General features: G+C 35.9%; 2 protein-coding genes across 3 annotated transcripts in view; one reads left to right on the forward strand and one right to left on the reverse strand.

Moving 5' to 3' along the window:
• The window catches only part of LOC123716344 (probable Rho GTPase-activating protein CG5521), a 28,772-nt gene that overhangs the window by 3,281 nt on the left and 3,861 nt on the right, over positions 1–21,630 (reverse strand). For both annotated transcript variants that reach the window (XM_045672036.1, XM_045672035.1), the window contains 24 exons: positions 21,245–21,391; positions 20,019–20,197; positions 19,568–19,650; positions 18,801–18,952; positions 18,444–18,624; positions 17,893–18,018; positions 17,361–17,456; positions 16,512–16,613; positions 15,581–15,816; positions 12,913–13,016; positions 11,131–11,261; positions 9,785–9,939; positions 9,502–9,627; positions 9,134–9,301; positions 8,795–8,891; positions 8,282–8,466; positions 5,776–5,931; positions 4,693–4,921; positions 3,587–3,725; positions 2,707–2,815; positions 1,991–2,151; positions 1,563–1,745; positions 1,208–1,334; positions 458–613 (listed from right to left, as the gene is read on the reverse strand). In XM_045672036.1, the coding sequence (XP_045527992.1) occupies positions 458–613; positions 1,208–1,334; positions 1,563–1,745; positions 1,991–2,151; positions 2,707–2,815; positions 3,587–3,725; positions 4,693–4,921; positions 5,776–5,931; positions 8,282–8,466; positions 8,795–8,891; positions 9,134–9,301; positions 9,502–9,627; positions 9,785–9,939; positions 11,131–11,261; positions 12,913–13,016; positions 15,581–15,816; positions 16,512–16,613; positions 17,361–17,456; positions 17,893–18,018; positions 18,444–18,624; positions 18,801–18,952; positions 19,568–19,650; positions 20,019–20,197; positions 21,245–21,391 (3,528 nt within the window). The remainder of the gene's footprint in view (positions 1–457; positions 614–1,207; positions 1,335–1,562; positions 1,746–1,990; positions 2,152–2,706; positions 2,816–3,586; positions 3,726–4,692; positions 4,922–5,775; positions 5,932–8,281; positions 8,467–8,794; positions 8,892–9,133; positions 9,302–9,501; positions 9,628–9,784; positions 9,940–11,130; positions 11,262–12,912; positions 13,017–15,580; positions 15,817–16,511; positions 16,614–17,360; positions 17,457–17,892; positions 18,019–18,443; positions 18,625–18,800; positions 18,953–19,567; positions 19,651–20,018; positions 20,198–21,244; positions 21,392–21,630) is intronic.
• Positions 6,322–7,540, forward strand: LOC123716348 (endocuticle structural glycoprotein ABD-5-like). Its single transcript, XM_045672044.1, has 3 exons — positions 6,322–6,415; positions 6,691–6,809; positions 7,022–7,540. Exons 1-3 carry the CDS (start codon positions 6,404–6,406, stop codon positions 7,212–7,214), a joined length of 324 nt encoding a protein of 107 aa, XP_045528000.1. The 5' UTR covers positions 6,322–6,403; the 3' UTR covers positions 7,215–7,540.

Consider the following 21,630-nt stretch of genomic DNA (forward strand, 5'->3'; position numbering starts at 1 on the left):
GCGAGACTTCTAAAAGCAGGCGTAACAAACTCTCGGTACTCTTTTAAAATAGCAAATCATCAAACAAAAACCATAGGACCGTTTCGGACTCCTTCAAGAAAAGAGTGTAACAAGTCTTAAAAGGCCGGCAACGCTCTTGCGAGACTTCTGGCAATGTGAGTGTCCATGGGCGGTATCACATCAAAAAATACTTTATGTAAGCAAAGTTGAGATGGCATAGATTATAAATTTGTTGATTTTTGTACCGAAATGGTTAACAAGAACAAATAATGAATATTTTATTACTTTAAGCAAATCGGTGACATATTGGAGGATTCTTTAACGGGACAACTCTATTACAATTTATGTCTTAATTTTTATCTTATTAACTTTCTTTGTTAGAAAAATTACGATAAAATTAACGTTTTACGATTAGTCGAACGTGCTTACCACCAAAGCTGTGGAAAGCGAACTTTACCTTGTTAAGTATAGCATCTGGGGTGTCTGCCGGCATCCGCGTGGCCACGTGGAACAGGGCCTCCAGGGTGAGAGTGGCCAAGTAAGGGGCACTCGTGCCTCCGCCCCCACCGCCTCGGAGTCCACCCGCGAAACCCACGTGGCTCTCTAGTTCCACCTGGAAGACATTAATTATCATTTTATCTCACAAGATATGCAACTGCAACCATTACACGACCAAGGTGCTATGGAATTCTTCATAGTAATGAAAAGGTATTACAAGATGCTTTTTTATAGAACGGGGGCAAACGTTCAGGTGAGCACGTTGCACGTTAAGTACGTACGACTAGACGTTAAGTGTTACTGCCCATGGACACTCACATTGGCAGAGGGCTCACAAGTGCGTTGCAGGCCTTTTGATAATTGGTAAGCTCTTTTCTTGAAGTCGTATTGAATCGGAATAACTTCAGTGGGCAGCTGGGTCCACATAGTGGTGGTGCGTGGCAAAAACTGCCTTAGAAAACGCTCAGTTGTGGAACGGCGGACGTCGAGGTGATACGGGTGGAATTTTGTATTCTGCCTCGACGTCCGATGCTGAAACTCAGCTGCAGGTATTAATCCGGCCAACTCCTCTGGACACTCTCCATAGTAAATGCTATCTTTAGCTAACGTGAATATTACGTGCATCAAACTGTTGTTAGGTAAGCGAGCAAAACAAAACTGAAAACTAACAAAAAGCTTTAGTAAAAACTTATTAATACGTAAAAATTACCTCCCAAGCAAGAGCAGCCAAAAAGGCCTCATAAGCCGCGCTGCCGCAACGATTCGACAAGATTTCGTTTCTTGTCTCTTGCCCCTTGCCCACGTATATCACCGCCACTTTGTGCGTTTCACGACACCTGTCGAGTATATTTACATAAATTAAAATAGTGTAAATATTTAAAAAAAAAACCTCCTCTTTGGCTGAGAAGAGTTATATTAGCGTGTTCGTTACGCGCTCGTGGTTTGCATAACAAGAAAAATATCGAAAATTTCACACTTTTCACAATTCAATATTGCAGTCTAAGTTGGGATAATAATTGAAAAAAAGACTCGAGCAAACTTCTGATAATAGCAAAAAAAATCACCTCTGCGCATCGAGATTCCTCAATTCCCGCAACAGCCTATCGGTGCGTTTCAAAAGATGCGCGTGCGCACGCCTCGCCGGCGCCAGTGTACCCAATTGCGACACTAGCTGGCTCGACGCAGCGAAAACGTTCTCACTCGAACCACTCATTGATGTAATGTCAACTGACTCTACGTCTTCCTCGCTGAAAATATTGAAAAACATGAAAATGCGGAATTTACCTTTAAACGTTTACCAAGTTTACTTTAGTAGAAACCTGGAAAAATGTAATACAATTGTCATAGCCAAACGCTCTTTAACAACGAAGTTAAAAAGCAGTACGCCAACATGGACACGATAAAAGCAACGAACTATCTCATAACAATATCTGGTAATACTTTCAATAAATCTCTCCATACAAAAACATCTCAATAATATGTGGTAACAAACCTGTGTCTATTCTGTAGGTAATGTCTCTCGGCGTTCCTATGAGCTACGAGAGCGCAAACCAATTCATCTTCAAGCCCTGGAGGTAAGGGAGACGGGCCTGCTTCGTCCAGTCGTCTACCCCACGTGACCTCAGGTGACGTATGGCCTATGTAGGCTAATACCTAAAAAAAGTAAAAAAAAAGTTTCTTAACTTATTACATATATTTCTGAGTAACACGGTAGATTGGTACCGCGTTATACGAAACGCGTTGTAAGAGTATTCTCACATAACGCGTTATTTATGGAATATTAATAAAACTAACGAACGAAATAACGTACGTGCGTACAAATCATTATAAATGTCAACGTACAGAAATATAACGTGAATAATCGCGCGTTATAGCCGTGTTATGAAGGACTGAAATCGCGAGATTTGAATGTGCATTATAAGATTACCGTGTTATGAGGGGGTTAACTGTATTGTTATTTTTATTTCCAAGACACAGGTTATACGCGACATAGGCTTGTATTAATTCTAGTATATAATTTCTATAAGTTAAAAAAAATCATTCAATTTGTTTTAAGTAAATAATTTTTGCCTCTACGTTCTCTAACCATAGACGTTTGCTCTTGAAGTGCAGAACCGAATCTGCGATTCAGCTCAGGTCTGTAAGGCATTCTCAACTCACTCTTTCATCACGAAACAAAATGGCCAATTATATTATAAAGGTATTTACGTGATCCAGTTGATGTTTGTCTGGCGGTGAATTCCTGTAGTCCGGGAGGAGATCAGCCGGTAATGGCGGCGGTAATGATGATAGGGTGTTGTCTCTCGGTGTCTCAACACTGAAATGTTTAAAAAAAAATATTGCGTTGAGCGAGTTTACACAGATTATCATTTGAACTAATATGATATTAATTTTTTATAAATTTATCAGAAACATTGTGGACGGTTCATTATTCAAGCCATTCCCGGCTTGTTCTGGCAGCTTAAGAGTTCTCGACTCTTCGTCAGAGACTTATTTATGAAGCGTATATAACAGTATACGCTTACTAATATATAGTGTATTAAAAAAAACGTACGAAAATAATAATCTATAGCACGCTTTTTGTATAAAAATAACTTTTAATTGTACACTTATAAAATTTTGGTAAATTTGTCGAACGGCTCCACTATAAACAACTTTAACTAATATTACAAGCATGATGTAAATGACATTGTCGCAGTTCCCAGTGAATTACATTAGGTTAGGTTAGGTTTTTTTTAAAATCTAAGTGGCGTTTGCGAACAGGTTAGGATAAAGCCACATAATTGTACCTTTTTTTATTCATTTCACAAATCATGTTTGAATTAATTTCTATGGGGTATATGGGGAGCATGCACGACATTATTGTATGGTACACCATTGCCGAGTGATGGAAATATGTAGAAAAAAGATTGAAGCCGTTTAAAGTGGTGCAGTGATTCGACAAATTTACCAAAAAAAAAAAACTTATAATTCGGCTATGTTATACTGTAATTCATTAATAAATTTCACGCAAATCTCTTAGCCTACTAACTTAATCTGGTAAATATTAAGTATGAATCAGAAAATGTTAAAGAAAATGATGACATACACTTTAGATAAAGGTAGCGGTTCAATAACTTCAGCAGACGTCACCGAAGGGTCGTAGTACAAGGCAGAGGCGTCCCAACAGGATTTGCCGGTGATGTCACGCAATAACACGCGCACTTGACGGTCTGACGTCACTAGTCCTGTGAGAAAATACGTATACTTTAGGAAGTTAAAAATGTTTATTTGAAAATATGCACATTTTGTTCTTCATAATTAGTGAATTTAGTGCACGCTGGTAAGAAAAAATAGAAGACAGGAACAGAGTGTCTTCCCCTGAATAGAGACTGTAAGTAGTGTTATAGGGAATTTCTTATGTTAAAAATCCTTTTTGGTAAACTAGGTTAGTTTTAAGAAAACACTTTTTTAAACGGATTGAAGCTATGTATTATTATTATAAACTTATAATTATTTACATAATTTTAAATTTATATTTTTCCGATGTTTCGCGTGCTCTACAGCGTGTGTGGTCACGGTGACGGTGATACATAGCTTCAATCCGTTTAAAAAGTATTCTTAATGTGTAAAAGCTATGTTAACAAAAGACAATACTAGGTTAGGTTAGGTTAGGTTAGGTTAGACACGTTTCAACTCCTACAAGGCAAAGTCAAAGGGGCAGGTAGAGCTGGCCGGTTTGATCAAAGCACCTAGTTATTGTTTAAATGTGTGGCATCCAAAATTAAACTAGGCATGGTGATCGCCAACCTTCGCCAAGAGATGGCACTATAAGAAGATTAGTCTTAATTACGGCTAGATTGTAATGTTCCAAGATGTCTCAGTAAAGACACATGTATTAAAATATATACAATTCTACTGTTCACTGAACTAGTCTTAAACGGATTTGAATAAATTTTTTGGATGGTTTAGATTCACAAATGAGCCTGGCAGATGTCTCTGCAGCCGGTATCTAGGTTATTTATCTATACGGCAACTAAACATTATGAGATATTTATATATATGTTTTATATGATACTTTATAAGAACGGAAATGCATTCGTGCATCTTCTGGAATTGAAAGTGTCCATGGGCGGTGGCTAACGCTTAACGTTAGACGAGGCTCCTGCCATGCCCTCTATTTATAGTTTTTCTTTTATATTTATCGGATTTTACCTGGCGTAGTTCCTCCCTGAGGCAGATCCAACGCTGGCAACTCAATGAACGATGCCAACGTGGAATCACTCAATCTCATGACTTGTATATGAGGCGCTGTTAGTACCGGTGGGCCGAGTTCTGTCCCAAGAGAAGGAATGCTGTCATGTTGCTCGCATACAGTCGAGGAGAGCTGGCATCCTGTCCATAAAGGCCAATGACCCAGGTAGAGCACCAGCTGAGAGCATATCTGTAGGAAATATGTTTGAGTTGAGTTTGATGTATTACCAATTCTTTTTACACATTCTTAATGGATTTTGTAGAAAGAAGTCTAAACACAGTTTTCTACAGATAAAACACGATATAAGATAATTAAATACCAACATGAAATGTATCATGAGCGATTTAGAATACTTTGACATTTTTTTTATTTATTTCAATAAATATAACGTATAAAACTAAAGTTTAGTTACAATACTCGCTCAACAAAACTTAACTAAATGATATGGTTCTATATTTAAGAAATAAGATAAGTGTTGGCCTAGTGAGTTCGACGGGCGATTCTCATCCCATTTAACATTCTCTCGAACGGTGAAGGAAACCGGCTTACGTTTTACTATTATTATTATTTGTTTCTACTGAGTATTAGATTCTTATTATTTTTTGCGACTGAGACGCAAACTAGTTGCTGTTGTCTCTGGCAGAATGACCAACGCTGTGGAACAACTCTGCTCCTCAGCATAATGCTGAGCCGAGGCCAATTACAACCACAGCACACACGCATTACAAAATTAAACCTTTTTCTTTATTATTTTTTTTTTGATTATTGTTATTTTATGTGTTTCTCTGTGTGTTTTGTTAGTAATAAATGTTATGCCTATGACGCAAAAAGTCGACGGCGTGCGTCAGGCACAGAAGGCTGATCACCTACTTGCCTATTAGCTTAACAAATGATCATGAAACAGATACAGAAATCTGAGGCCAAGACCTAAAAAGGTTGTAGCGCCATAGATTTATTTAATGACGTCTGAAGTATAAAGTAAAAAATAAAAATCACTGGCGCTAAACCTGTCAAACATCATAAGTTATTCATAATATCCATACCGCTTGTGCCCATAATTTGACATCAATACTTGAAGCAGGAACGGTCTTCGGACCTAGATTATCCAATTGAATATTTGGGTCAAAGTCTTCATCCACGGGCAAAGTCAGCCCTTCGATGTCTGCACCGTTCGTGCCTTTCATAACAGCATACAAAACCTGTTAATAAAAACTAACATCGTTATACCATACTACATAATAATAACCGAACCACATAATATATAATAATAATTTATTTTCTCCCATATAACTTATATATGGCTTTGGGTAATTTTTAATGTAATATACAGTTACCAGATTTACAATTAGTAAATTTAATAAAAAAAAATTAGCAAGATGAAATGGTTACATGTCGAAATGTTGGCATAATAGGTCAAGGATTTTCTCAGTATACCGATAAAATACTTGTGTATTGTGCAAAACGCTATAATTTAGCACTGAACATACATATTAGAAATCCATCTCTTTATTCATTAGCACCATGTTACGTGCGCTTGCGACTCTCAGACAATTTTGTCATATGTTAGAGCTTGTACTTATAATGCGGTAGGAGAGAGGAATATTCACAGTCAACAGCCGTCTTCGCTAGAAGTACATTGTTTAGTCCAAAAACAGTTTTTAATCAGACATCATGCAAAAATACGTAAGTGTTAATGTTTTTGTGATCTTTATGGAGATTCATATTTTGAGAAATATATCGATAATCGTTTTTTTTCTGTTTATCCTTAAATCAAGTTGTTTACACGTTTCAGACTTTTTACTTTCAAAAAAAAAATTACTTTAAAATCCCAGGAATTCTTGAGTATTGGTTTCATTTAAACAATTATTTTTATGTAAAATGCTACAACCGAACCGAAACCAAGCAGAAGTATAGGATAATCCAGTAAACTTTACTTATTCTGTAATTATGATTTGCAGGTGTTGGTAGCCCTTGCTTTTGTCGCCGCGGCGGCCGCTGCGCCCCAACAAGCTGCTCCAGAACCGATCTACATACTCAAACACGACGCCATTGTCAATCCAGACGGATACAACTTTGAGTAAGTTCAATAATATTTTTTTTTATTTTTTTTATTTTATATGTTTACAATCGAATAATTTGTTAGTACTATATTGATTGGTAATGTCTCATAAGAAGCTAATAATATTTTTTTTACAATAAGATTTCCCAATATTTATAAGTTCAATCGCACTAGTATCAACATTGAAAAAACAATTTTATGTGAAAATTATATTAATAATTAATCTTTAGGTTTGAGACAAGCGATGGTACTCAGCGTCAAGAAAGCGGCACACTAAGGCAAATCTCTGAAGACGTCAAGGCGCTTGCAGTGCAAGGCAGCTACAAATACGCAGCACCTGACGGTCTCATTTACACCGTGACCTACGTGGCTGACGAACACGGCTTCCAGCCCCAGGAACGCGTCGAACACCCCGGACAATAAATGGGAATAATCTTGCAATACTTAGTATCACATCAAGGAGTTTTAACATCTAAGAATCGTAGATTTAATTGATTTGATCAGCAATCTATGAACTTAAATCAAATGTCATTGAACAACGAAAGTTACGTAATTCAGCTATTACATTATCATTATCATGGCCTTATTGAAATGGGAAATGTCTCCATAGACGTATGACACGGTCATTTAACTCTAATGTAAGATTTCTGAGTGTTGACAATCTTTCCATTATATTAATGGATTTGTTTGTGATTTTTGTATCGATTTCTATTATTTTTTTACTGTTTTTAATCTTCAAATAAATGTTTTGTTTCATATTCAGATATTTTAATTAATCGACCTTAACCGTTACTGTACTGTTTGAGTGACTTCAAGCGCGGATAGTGCTCCAATAATTAGTTGACATCAATATCAACGATTCTTCTTTGGCATTCTAGCACTCAAACGGTTAAAAAGAGTAGGTTTTCAGTTAAATATAATATTTGGCTTCCAAAAACGTGTGCTTAATTTCTTAAGTATAGTTTGTATATATTCAAAAACTTCATCGAAACAAAAGTTATATTGATTTAATTCCAACATCTGGAACATTTTCACCGAAATCATTTAAGTAGTTTGATACGCATTTATGGAGTTAAATTTTTCTCAATTAGTTTTTTCTAGCGATATAATTCTTCAAAGTTGTTTACAGTGCAGCCTTGACAATGCAAAAAATAAAGGAAAATTCTATTTTCAAGTAACGAACGTAATTTTTAAGTGGTATGCTAACTACAACCACGAGACAAAAACCAAATTAGACACATCACAAACAATAGGTTTATCTGTTTTGTTAAATAGGTGTGAATTGTTCAAACACACTTTCAGTTAACGGTATACTATAGCACAATAATTTATTCGTAAATGTAATTTACAAAAGTTACAAAATTAACCTAAACTCATTAACGTAATTTCCGTTTTTTTACCAAATAATGTTTTTGTTTATAAAATCAGAGACATTGGAAGCTAGAAATAACTTGACTGACAAATCTGGTGCTTAGGTTTTTTGTACTCACCCTGAATATCATGAGGAGCAGGGTCTGCTCGTCCTGTTCCTGCTGCATGAGCAGAGTGGGTCCGCAGCGAACAGCGAATTCGGCGAGGCATAATAGTAACGAGCCAGCCAGCGGTCGTACATTGTCTCTACCGCCATTATGCGATATTTGCGCCAAACACGCACAAATGCACTTTATTATTTTCTCTGCGAACAATAATATTAAAGATTTTTAATAGAAGATATTATTATTATTATTATTATATATATATATATTACAGAAAGAGGGCCATGGGAATCACCTGATGTTAAGTGATACCGTACCGCCCATGGACACACTCAATGCCAGAGGGCTCTCGAGTGTATTTTGTTCTCAACTAAATTGTGACAGTTAAGAAACGTTATTGGGCGGGCAGCACAGAGTTTGGAGGTTTAAAGTAAAAATACAGTAATTTCAGATGTTTTAATTTAAATTAGATTGCCACTAAAACTTGAAAGTATTTTTATATAATAATATACAGCATAGGAATCTCACCCGCAAGTCCCGGATACATCTCGACGATCCTATCAGTGTAGTCCGCTAGAACGAGCACAGCATCGCTAACTACTTTGGCTATTGTTTTGTTCTTCATCTAAAACGAAATTGTATGATAAATAGTTGTCAAGCTGCATAATGAAAGTTTCCTCTTAAATCCTGTCGTAAAAACAGAATACATGTTCTTCCCTTCATTGGATAAATAGTCTTGTGTTAGAACTACCAACACTATTTATTGTATTATAACTAAAAAATCGATAAAAATGTAGTGACGAAAGAGAGATGTCTAGTATTAATATTGTTTTCACTGCATATAAAGGCATACTAAAAAATACTAACCATCAACATCTGCAGCAAACAGGTAACATAGGCCGGCAACCGTTCGCAGTGAGTGCGCGTCGCGAGCAAATGGCAGACGTGAGCGACGAGCGCGCACGCGCCCGCACAACGAGCTGCGGCCGCGCCTTCGCGTCGACATACACGCACCACTATATTTAGTACGTGTTCCTGTACGTTTTAAAAATAACGTTTCATGTAACCAAAACCGAAAAGAAAAATTAATCTCCAAACATAACTTAATTTTATCATTCATAATCCTAATTATTTTTCAAAGAAAATTTAAAAAATACCGGCTAAAGTTAAATTCGTTTACAGTCATATATTTAGTAACTACATCAGATAAGCAATTCCCTTAAAATTAAACATACCTTCAGGTCAGGGCAGGAAACCGTATTGTACTGATGAGGATATGGCTGCAGCATTGGTGCACTCATCAGACCGTCTGGTAAAGACAACAGCGAGGCCAGAAATGTTACAGCGGCCGTTCGAGGACACTGCCACAAAACGTAAATAGTGTTTAGTTTTGGTAAAAGTATTAAAAACATAGATATGAGATACTTTGAGAAATTATTACACCCAGAATTGTATTTAAGTCAAAATATTTTTATTTCACGATTTTTGCATGATCTTAGACAAGAGATACTTCCTTACCGATGGCCCCATGTCTGATGAATTAAGAACAATAGTCGACGCATGAACAAAATCGAGGAGTAATAATGAGTATCCGTCCAGAGCCAGCGAGAGATACCGCGGTGCCGCAAACTCTACTAACACGTCCACCACAGAACGATCTTCACCTGTCAGACCTGTAGAAATTATTAAATAATAGATAGATAATAGAGGACACCGTGAGTCGTTTTTGCAAAAACCCGTCATCTTTAAGTCGATATCAACTTCGGGGAAATAAATACAGATAACACAACTTTCTCTGCAGCTGTGATACTTTTGACATTCAACACCTTTTGCCTTAAGTCACCGTGACCACGCACGTTGAAACGTCGAAAAAAAATAAAATTTAGAATTATGTAAATAATTAAAGTGTTTAATAATAATACATAGCTTCAATACGTTCAAAAAGTGTTTTTCTTAATTAAAAAAAATTATAATCATTCGTAATGTTATGTGTGTGTTTTGGCAATATAATAATCACTCTATTTTTACAAACTGGTTAGACACGTCACTGTATTACTAAAAATATACAATATTTGTAAAAATACTCCAAAAATATTAATAAGTTGCAATCAATAAATAATAATTACCAGTGTCGCAACAACCTTCTTAGGTTTGGGCCTTCGATTACTGTTTCAGTTTATGATCTTTTTTCAATCTAATAGGCAAATAGCAAATCCAAAGCCAAATTCAAAGCAAGCCGGTTTCCTTACGACATTTTACTGCACTGTTCGAGCGCATGTATGTAACATACACAGGAATGACCTACGACCTCAGGAATGAGTTTCACGCCACTTGGCCAATCATTGGATCAAGAAAGTTCAATCAATTACAGTTTTTCATACTAATACTAGCTCACCCGTCAAACGTCGTTTTGCCATGTATATTAATTATTTCCAGGAAACATTTTTTAGTTCAATAAAAATAACCTATCTACTATAATAAAAATAGTGGTTGATCGTAGAGGGGTGACAACTAAGGGTTGTATGCATTTTTGTATCCTGTATCATAAAAAAATAAAAAATTGTGTAAAAAATATGTTTTTGAGGTTGACACCCCTTATGACTTAGGTGTTCGAAAGATAGATAGTAGCCGATTCTCAGACTTACTGAATATGCAAAATATTCATAAGCATTGGTCGAGCTGTTTCGGAGGAGTATGGGAACGAACATTGTGACACGAGAATATTATATAATTAAGAAGATAAAAAAACAGGAAAGATTTTTCTGCTTGTTTGTAAAGAATCAATTTAATAACTACAGGTCAAGTTTTAAAATCCTTTCATCATTGGAATGCTACCGTGACAAATTTATGTCCAAAATACATACCATGGTGCAGTGCTCTTTGGTATAAGTTTAGGTGTGCTAAGTGCAGCCTGTTGTTGCACGAAGAAGGCGCCCCCGGGCCTTGCGCTTGCGTCGACTCGCATAGTAATCGCAGTGCCAGTAACTTTCCCGCTCTGGAATAGGTTTTATATTAATTTTACAGTACATTAATTTATTGACTATCATAATGAATTCCAAGTGTTATAAATGGCCATAAAGCCATTCATACCAAGTACGTGGGTAACACTGAAAATGTTTAGAACTGGCCAGATAGAAACATTGCTAATGAAAACTTTTTTTAATTTAAATTTTAGAACTCTTTGGTAACCTAATGCATTCATTTGTCATTTGTTTTTGTGAATTGGCGGCAAATCTTAAACTCTAGTTCCACGTGAAAATGAATTTAGCGCGATGCCACGCGATTAGCATTTCTTAATGAAGCCCCATCTCGTGCCATTATTTTCAATTGGATTAACGAGTTTATGCATGGACGTAGCAATCTCAAAGACGATCCGCGTGAGGGACGTCTTTTATAAGATACGGGCAAGCCTACGCCTATTGGTATGAGTCAAGTTCAAAAAATATTACACGAACATTTAGGCGTCAGGAAGTGTACCAGATGGATTCCCCATACTTTAGCTGACGGCCAGAAATACAAATGCGAATGCGAAAGCGCATGGACTGGTGTCGCCAAATGTTACACATGTTCAATGGCGGTGACTCAAATGCTGTATTTGACAGCGTCACAGATAATGAAAGCTGGATATATTATATAAAAGACAATCAGCTCAGTGGGTGTTTCCTTTCTAAGATCGGCGAACTAAGGTAAAAAAAGGAAGAAGTTAATGAAAAAAGATGATTGCTTCATTCTTTGCTCGGGTCATTCCGCGACAGTTATGCTAGAAGATGGAAGGACAGTTACTGCAGACTGGTATGTCAATCGCTGTTTGCCAGTTGTGTTGGAAAAAAATCAAAAGCAGCGCCCTCGAAGCAGGATCCTCCTTCACCACAATGCTTCAGCGCACTGTTGAATATTTGATTATGGCAGGTGACGAGATCTGTCATCCGCCATACCTGTCCATCCTAACCTGGCGCTGCGACTTCTCAAGAACTATAGATAAAATTCGAGGTATTCGCTTTACGAGCCCTGAAGTTGCGATGCCGATGAAAATGCCATAGAAGATACCCCTGAGGAAGAATGGGCCCACTGCTTTTGCCACTGGTTCCCAGTGATATGTAGAAAGGAACGGAGACTACTTCGAAAAACAATAATAGTATTGGCAACTATCTACATTAAGCCGTTTTTCATTTTCTAAACATTTTCAGTGTTACCTAGGTATTACGAAAACCAAAAATAAATATTATGTCCGATTAGATAACCTAATAATCAACTATAAAAATCAAACATTTAACATTTATTAATAGTTTCAAAAAAGAAATATCAAATTACATAAGTCGTAATGCTCCTTATCTTATCAAAAAATAATTCTATGAAAGCAATATGTATTTCAACGACGACACGTTTCCAAATCCTAATTAATAACATTAAATATTAATTAACAAGCGTTCATAGTTTTATGAAAAATGCTAAACATGTAACAAAATGTCAGCAGTATTTTTTTTATAGAAACGGGCTCTTACCACTAGAGGGCTCGCAAGTGTTGGCGGCCTTTAATCGCTACGAATCCCTTATTTCAAAGTTTCCAATCCATAAATTTATTCGTGGAAATTACGAGTCAATAAATTTTAATTGTAATTGCATTTTAGTTTGTATTTAAATCCTACCTATGTGATGATGGCAACGCCTCCGCTTCCAAACACCATCCAGCCACCAAGTTAAACGGCACGTGGATCTCCGTATTGCCATTGAGCGTCTGATTAGCACTTATCTGTTAAAAAAAAACCAATAAATCGAACACACAAACTTTTCGATATTGCAAACAATGATAAATTTTAACAAAACCTTCACGGATTCATTTGAAAATAACTCGACGATAACAGATTGGTGATTAACATTAAACAGCGTATCGAGAATATTTAAGGCCATAACAAACTTTTGAAACTACCCTCAATTACACGACAATAACAATATACCTCTCTCCTGCGCACCCGTCTCAACCACCGCCTTTTTCCTGCGCCTCTTTCGCATTGGCAGTGTTTGAATAATTTATTATTGGACAACAGTTCGCACAACCGAAATAGAACCATACAAGAACGGTGCGTTTCTAGTTATAAAACAAACAAAATCAAAAACAAATGACAATAGATGAGATAAACACTGAAAAGTAAATATCCTATTTCACCATCTGTCGAACATTGCGAGATACGGAATGATAATATTTGTGATTAGTACAGACATCAGGTGGTAATGGGTGGAACAGCTACTTTATTTACATTATAGAATGTAAACAAAATTCGTTCAATTATTATCAAACCGTTAATTTTTAGCTGTAATATTATTTTGTTATTAAATACACGTGTATAATGATTTTCCGATACGTGACCGACGAAACAAAATGGAAAACGTAATGCTTTATAGTTCCATTATAAATGTAAATTATAATAACCAGTAATTCACCGTGAATTTCGACACGGACGAAACTTATTGTTTCGATCGGTTCAACATTATTCATAGTTTAGATTTGTCTTGTGTTTCGGCGCCGATACAAAGTAAATTTTACTGATTTTTAATAACAAAATATTTTCTATGTCATTCAGCATTCTTGTCTATGTCAAGTACGTTAGACTAACTTAGTTCTTAGCGTTTCTTTGTTTACTACGCTCTTAATAAGGTTTAAGTTTCTACTTAGTTTTAGTTATTATTATTTTTATTTGCTAGCTTGATTATGTTCTAATATAATTGATGTATATGTGTGTAAAAATTGTGATGTCATATCTTCTTGTATAATTTTATGCATCCACATTGGTTTAGAACTTAGCAATAAATAAATAAAGTATACTATGAAAACAACGGGGATCTACTTATACAGTTCGCTGTTTGGCACGCATCACGGCAAGTTTGGAAATAATAAATAACTTCCTAATCTATTAATTGCCAGTACACGTTCTTAAATAAAAAATAAAAATTAATTAAACAATTTGTTTTCACAAAACGATTTTTACGAAGTATTTTTTCCTGTTTCTATTTATAAACGGGTTTTATTTATTTACGATAAAAGTATATCCAAGAATCTATCAAGGCCAAAGAGTGTATGTATTGCAGTGTAGTTGCATAATGTTTGCTTTTGCATAATGTTATTCAGAATATGTTTAACTTTAAAAAATTGAAAATAAATGTTTGTCATTGAAACATACTTAAACAGTTAAATATATAAACAGTCGCTATGTAACCTAACATTATTTGTTACATATATGTATATATATTAGTAAATAATTAGAAGCGTAAACCAAATGTTAGCGATTATCACACACTTGAAGCCGAAATAACCCTTTAGTGTTACCACACTCATAAATTGTAATTTACCATTCTCGTTTCCAATAATGTCCAATAACATAAGTGTCACCTATACTTACGAACTCTCCCATAAGTCAAGTTAGGTTTTTATTAACGCTCTTTGTTACATATATATATTAGTAAATAATTAGAAGCGTAACCCAAATGTTAGCAATTATCACACACTTGAAGCCAAAAATACCCTTTAGTGTTACCACACTCATAAATTGTAATTTACCATTCTCGTTTCCAATAATGTCCAATAACATAAGTGTCACCTATACTTACGAACTCTCCCATAAGTCAAGTTAGGTTTTTATTAACGCTCTTTGTTACATATATATATTAGTAAATAATTAGAAGCGTAACCCAAATGTTAGCAATTATCACACACTTGAAGCCAAAAAAACCCTTTAGTGTTACCACACACATAAATTGTAATTTACCATTCTCGTTTCCAATAATGTCAAATAAAATAAGTGTCACCTATATTTACGAACTCTTCAATAAATCAAGTTAGTTTTTTATTAACAGTCGTCGCAACCCTACTACCCCTAATGTTATCTTAGTTACAAGCTCAGGTTTGAAACAATCAAAGCCAGTTGACACCCAGCTTCAAACAAAGTTTTTCATTTAACATATATTTGAACATATCTACAACAAACGCCACAGACCTTAACTCAGTGATATTATTTATTTTATTTGTTAACGCAGAGGTAATTTATGAATTACGTGAGTAATTTTATTTGCTTGGTTTAAACTTTTGTTATATTTAAATAAACAATTATTTTAACTATTAAGAAAACACTTTTTAAACGGATCGAAGCTATGTATTATTATTAGAAACTTATAATTATTTTAACTGTAATTACAGTTTGTAGTGTTAGACATTGTTTTTCGTGTTGGATAGACCTTTAATCGAAGAAGGCTAAAAACTTTAGACTACGACCAAAATAATGCAGACAAAATCGTGGGGCACTTATACATCATTATACTGACCTTAATAAGAGTGGCATTAAGATGTATCAAGTAGTTGAATAAATGATGGTGGGCATGAGGATCCTTTAAGGCGTTTGGGTCTCCCAATGCCGCCATCATCCTCCTCCACATGACCCAGGCGACGTCAGGCAACCAGCCCCTCGCCCTGCCCCCCATAACTACCCCCACTCCCCCTGCCCCCCTCACGTCTCCCTCCATACAATCCCCCCCGTCACCGGCGTCCGCTTCCGACCATTCTACATAAGTATGGATTAGGTTAAGACGTGTTTGACGACTGATATAAATTCCGGATGATATGTAACTCACTGCCATGATTTTTAACAGTTTTTAGGGATTTTTCCGATAAAGTTAGTTACTTATAAAGGGTGAAGTTTTCATGAAGTAAAGTTTTCAAAAAAACAGAATTGTGAAAATAAAAAGTATCATTATTAGTTATGAATTAAAGTTTATATACTGCAAATTAATAAACAAACTGTAAAAAAAAGTTTTGTAAAGATTGAAGACAGTGTAACATAAAAAAAATATAAACTTTATGTTTATATCGTAAGGGAGCTTTCAAGAAAAACTTCATGCAATTTTTGGAAATTCTGGATCCCCCCCCCCTAAATATAACGCGCCGTATAGATATAATATATACCCAATAGTAAAACGTTCCGTGACCACCAAGTGGCTTTTTATACCTAAAAGTTACTACTATGTGGTGTAAAGTACTGGAAAGTCGTAGATAATATTAACAATAACGTGTAATTGAATCCCCGCCCCGTATCATAACGTTTAACAAGAGGACCCCCCCCCCTCCTATAGTATTTAAAAAAGTATTATAGCAGAAAAACGATTCACTTAAATTTTCCTATGAATTCACTACGAATATTTTAATAGTTGATAAACTAGCTGCGCGTTCTTCATCGCTATAGCAAACAAAATAACTTACCAACATTGCCGCCGTCAGAAGCTAAATCAATTTGCAAGGGCGAGTCCTTAATTGAACTGCTTTCAACGCCGCTAGATGGCGCTGGGGACGGTGTTCGTGAACCTAACCAAACATAAAATCTAGATTAAAAATATAGACAAATATATAATCACAAATTAACAATTTCTGACTTAAGCTGTTAAAGAAATGAGCTGACATTCCTTTGCAGAGCAATCTTAAAAGTAATTTTTTTTATCAAAAGCATATTAAAAAAAAAATTATTTCTGACAAGTTATGTTTCCTTTAAACACAATTAATTAAAAAAAACTTCAAACGTCCGTTTGCCAATCCCAACAAAGACCTCTTCCAGACTCTTCCATTCTGCCCTCGACACACTCTTCTTACTACTTATATAGGGTGTCTCAGTAAGAGTGCACTTTTTCATTTTAAAATAAAAACAATTATTATATGGCAGAGTTGTAATATTTTTATTACAGAAGACATGTTCCGATTAAGCGTGAAATAAAATATTCAGCAAATGACCCCTATGGCTATTTTTCCAATTTTCTAATTTTCCATGACGTTTGCATAGAGATGTGGGGATTTCGCGTTGGATTTCCGATTTGTTCGGAATTATGCGAATAATTCCCTGCTGGTTTGAGCTGAGTTAACTGAATCTTGTACGCATTAAGTACTCCACTTCTCAGCTTCTCACGTGGCGTGTCCTGTCAATCTTCTTGTCAGTTCAAATGCTCTTTGTGATGTCTTCTATCGTGTCGCCTTGCTAATTTAAATATTTCTTACCCTATCTCTTGTTTATATTTAGTGACCTCCATTGCTATCTGATAATGATTGGTATAAAAAACTTACCGCTGGCAGAATCCCTTTCCTCATTTTGTGATGAGTGTCTCAGCGAGTCCAAGGAGTACCACCGCCGCTTACCATCAATTGGTTCTTTGGTTTCATCTGTGCACAAACATTTGGGACTGCTTTTAATTGTTAAAAATAAGTATATTAAAACATGTAAGAAATCAGTGGCGCTACAACTTTTTTAGTCCTGGGCCTCAGATTTCTGTATCTGTTTCATGAACATTTGTCAATCTAATAGGCAAGTAGGTGATCAGCCTCCTGTGCCTGACACACACATAGACTTTTTGGGTCTAAGGAAAGCCGGTTTCCTTACAATGTTTTCCTTCACCGCTTGAGCGAATCTTAAATGTGCATATAGAAAGTCTACTATTGAGAACACTTTGAACCGATTTATATATGCTTGTATAGGTTTCGATTTGGGATTAGGAATTTGAAAATAAATATTAGTGTCTGAGATTTAAATTCAGTTATAAAAGATGGTAAAATACTTTTTGAAGTTTTTTCAAATCTTACTATACCTATAATACTTTACCTTGTGAATTCTGCGGTGTGTGCGCATGTCTATTTAAATGGGGATCACTCCGACAACGCGCCAAAGGTCTTCGAGAGGAAGCGTCTTTCCTAGGGTGTGTCTCGTGCCCAACTCGTGGAGATTTACCTGAAAAAAAACTCAAATAAAATAATATCATACGTTCTGCGATTCATTGAATTTTTTTAGCTGGAAAGTATTGTAATCCGTATTCACTGTATATGTAAACAGTAATATATTATTTTTTACAATTTAATGAATCGAAGATTAACCAACTTAAATATATTAGCAACATATAATATGTAGTGCTTAGGGAGCTCTCAAGTAGGTATTACATAACGCAATTTAATTTCGTTTCGTAACACACCCCCCCCCCCCCAACCCCTACTAAAATGCTACATGACCACCAAGTGACTATTTTTACCCAAGTCACAGTTACATGGCGAAAAGTACTAAGCCGACTATGTTGATTTAATCGCCCTAACAATATAAAAACAATATCATCTAATACTTATGACGTATTGAAAAATCTACCAACTAACCAAAAAACTTACCGGGTGTCCTAGTATCGTTGGGCTGTAAAGCAGTCCTCCGTAATGGCGGTGGGCGGTTGGTATTCGTCACGGGCGCGGGTCTACGTCCGCGTGTACGCAATTCCCCTCCCCCACCGCTCTCCGACAGTTCCAACGCATACACGTGACGGGCTAACACACGCGTCAGTGTTTCCATTGTTTTCTGAAATATTCCATATATCCACTTAAGTGGCATTTGGCATTTTTTTGCGATTTTAAAGAAATTCCTTAATTTCTTACTAAAAAAAATCAGCAAGCAAAAGTTTTGAAATCTTCTACTTGTCCCTTTGTCTTTATAAATTAGTTTACTTTTCATATCCGATATTAAGATACACTTACTGCCCACTCCTTAATAAGGTCCTCCCAGTGGGTGAGCCTCGTCAACAATTCCATGAAACTTTGCCATAAATCCGTCTTGACGGCGACATTCAGATTAGCTTTAATCCACGTCACAATTAACGTCTGGAACAACGCCGGGGCTAAATGTCCTCCTACAAATAAAATTACATAAATTTATGTATTTTCAACACGAAAACTTAAGTTCACCCTCAACAATAGTAATGATTAATTTTTGATAATGTCCCTATCAACTTCAGTGATGAGCAGAAAGTGGTCCTCATATGTCAAAAAGGTATTTTCTATTTAGCAGGAGGCAAACCTGCCGGAGGCTCATCTGATGTTAAGTGATACCGCCGCCCATGGACACTGGCATTGCCAGAAGGATCGTAAGTCGAATTGGTTCGGAAATACTTCAGCGGGCAGCAGTTTCCACATAGTGGTGGTGCGCGGCAAAAACTGCCTTAAGACACACATAAATGATATATACACGTGTGAAATGATATGAGAACTTGAAGGCGCAGCGCTAACCAGTTTCATGCACTTTACTCTCAATCTCCGCAATATCGCAACTTCCAAGGTGAATCTTTGTATCGAAAAAGTAGCATGGATAATCTAAATGCAGAAATAGAAAAAAGAAGCTGCAAACTTTGTTGAAACGAAAGGAATCTTCCTTCGCCATATCGACAAGTGTTAACTGATAAAAGGAATGCTAGGTTTAAGAATCACGCTTCGACAATATTTTAATGAAAATAATGATTTGAACTCACCAAGTGATTCCTGTTTCTTTTTGGGCGGAACTTTTGTTAGAACTATAGACGTTATTTGAAGGAGTACCAACAGAAGTTGTTCCCTGAAGAAATAAATTTGCTTGTACTCTATGATATATTTAAAAAAGAATTAAAATAATCGATACAAAACTATAAACCTGGCGAAAATAATACAGTATAAAAAATCAATACAAACATACACTCAAATAATCAGACAACATAGTTTACCTGCGTACACATAATTGTCCTCATCCAAAAATGATAACCCTATCTCTAAAACTACTAAACCGTTTTTATGAAAATTTTCAGTTTTGGAGAAATTTTTGGACAGACATACGAAAGATTTCAATTCCAATATCCATTCCGATTTCAATTCCATACCTTTACATGTTAATATGTATATAATAAAAAAAATTGGACAAAAAAATGTAGTTCCTGTTAATTATCTTACCAAGAGCGGTCGTCCATACCGACATGCATCACCATATATCTATATATATTGAGCACTCTCTTGCACGTGTCGGTCTGTTCTTCCAATAATTGGTGAGAGGGAAGACCACCAGGTGGCGCTACACTCGTACTTGACACAAAGACGTTCGCAGCTTGCGTCATAAATATTTGCAATACATTCTAAAAAAAACTTTTAAGTAAATTGTGCTATAAGAATTCTATTATTTATAGTTATCATATCTATAAAAGTCACAACCGTTCACGACGACATCGGTTAAAGTCATAATAAAAATAACTTCATATAGGTAAACAAGGTATGAACGTCATAAAAGCAGTTAAATCAATTCTAAAGTCTAGATTCATAGGCAACATCGCGGTTATATTGACCAAAATCAAAGGTCTCGGCTGAATTCTACGTATTACGTACTTAATAACAACGTCGTAAAATGCCTAATTGAAACTAAACAGCCTCTCACAACAGACTAATTTACGTGTCTGTTACAGTGATAATTTTTTAAGGCAATAAAATAAGCGAAACATTGTAGGTATGTTTCTGCTAATCCCTTTAATCGGCAGCTCACGTCTGAGGGTCGTGGTAAGAAAGAAAGCGTCTGGACTATCTGTTCCACCACTTTCTGTCCAGCGTCTCCCTTATGTAGTTTTGAGGAAGAATATATATATAGTTATTATATATATAGTTTGAAATGTAGATGTGTACCCTTAGGTTCCAGGTCCGCTTCTCAACGAAACATTTGTAGGGATATATTTAGTAGAAAACGCAGAAGCAATAAGAAATTGGTGAAACTGTTTGTGGTTGGTAACACAGAAGTCAAAAGATCACGTGGCCGTTCACCAACCAGATGGACCTATCAAGTGAAAGGCTCATCGTCCTCAAAACTGTATATAAGAGAGTCACTGGACAGAAAGTGGTGGAACAGAAACTCCGCTCCAGACGCTTTCTTTCTGACCACGACCCTCAGACGTGAGCTGCCGATTAAAGAGATTAGCAGAAATATACCTACAATGTTTCGCTTATTTTATTGCCTTAAACATTATCACTGAAACAGACACAGACATTAGTCTAGTCTGTTGTGAGAGGCTGTTACAATTAGGCATTATAGCACTGCGATGAGGCAACAACTTACAATCTCTTCTTAAAAATATTCTGAATCACAAGAGAGCAACATGAAGGCAGATAGGTTTTCTTGATACTAAAACTGAACTGACCTGCAAGCCAGCTCTGACCATAACATTATCCCTTCCCACTGCTCCCAAATATGAGTCGTTCCTCAACCTACGTGGCGGCACTTGCGGCTCACCACCCGCCTGCTGGTCATATATGTTCTCCAAAAGAAATGGTGGAATTTCCGTCACCTGCCATAGTTAAAGGAAATTAATTTGGGAACGTCTTATCAATTAGCACAAATTCATTATTTTAATTTATCTCTTAATGAAGATAAACATTATTACTAACATACTACACCATATGGACTTATGATTGGCTGCTTAAATAAATAAATTATTTTTAATAAATTATAATTATGAGAAAACCGGCATTTTTAGATCCCGCATACGACATGTGCCTCTAAAAAAAGAACCACTAAACAAATGCA

This window comes from Pieris brassicae, chromosome 11 (assembly GCF_905147105.1).
Source record: "Pieris brassicae chromosome 11, ilPieBrab1.1, whole genome shotgun sequence".
In the NCBI taxonomy this organism is placed as follows: Eukaryota; Metazoa; Arthropoda; class Insecta; order Lepidoptera; family Pieridae; genus Pieris; species Pieris brassicae.

Coding starts and splice junctions, on each gene's coding strand:
- LOC123716348 (XM_045672044.1), top strand. Junction 6,810..7,021: donor CCAGACGGATACAACTTTGA/GTAAGTTCAATA, acceptor ATTAATCTTTAG/GTTTGAGACAAGCGATGGTA.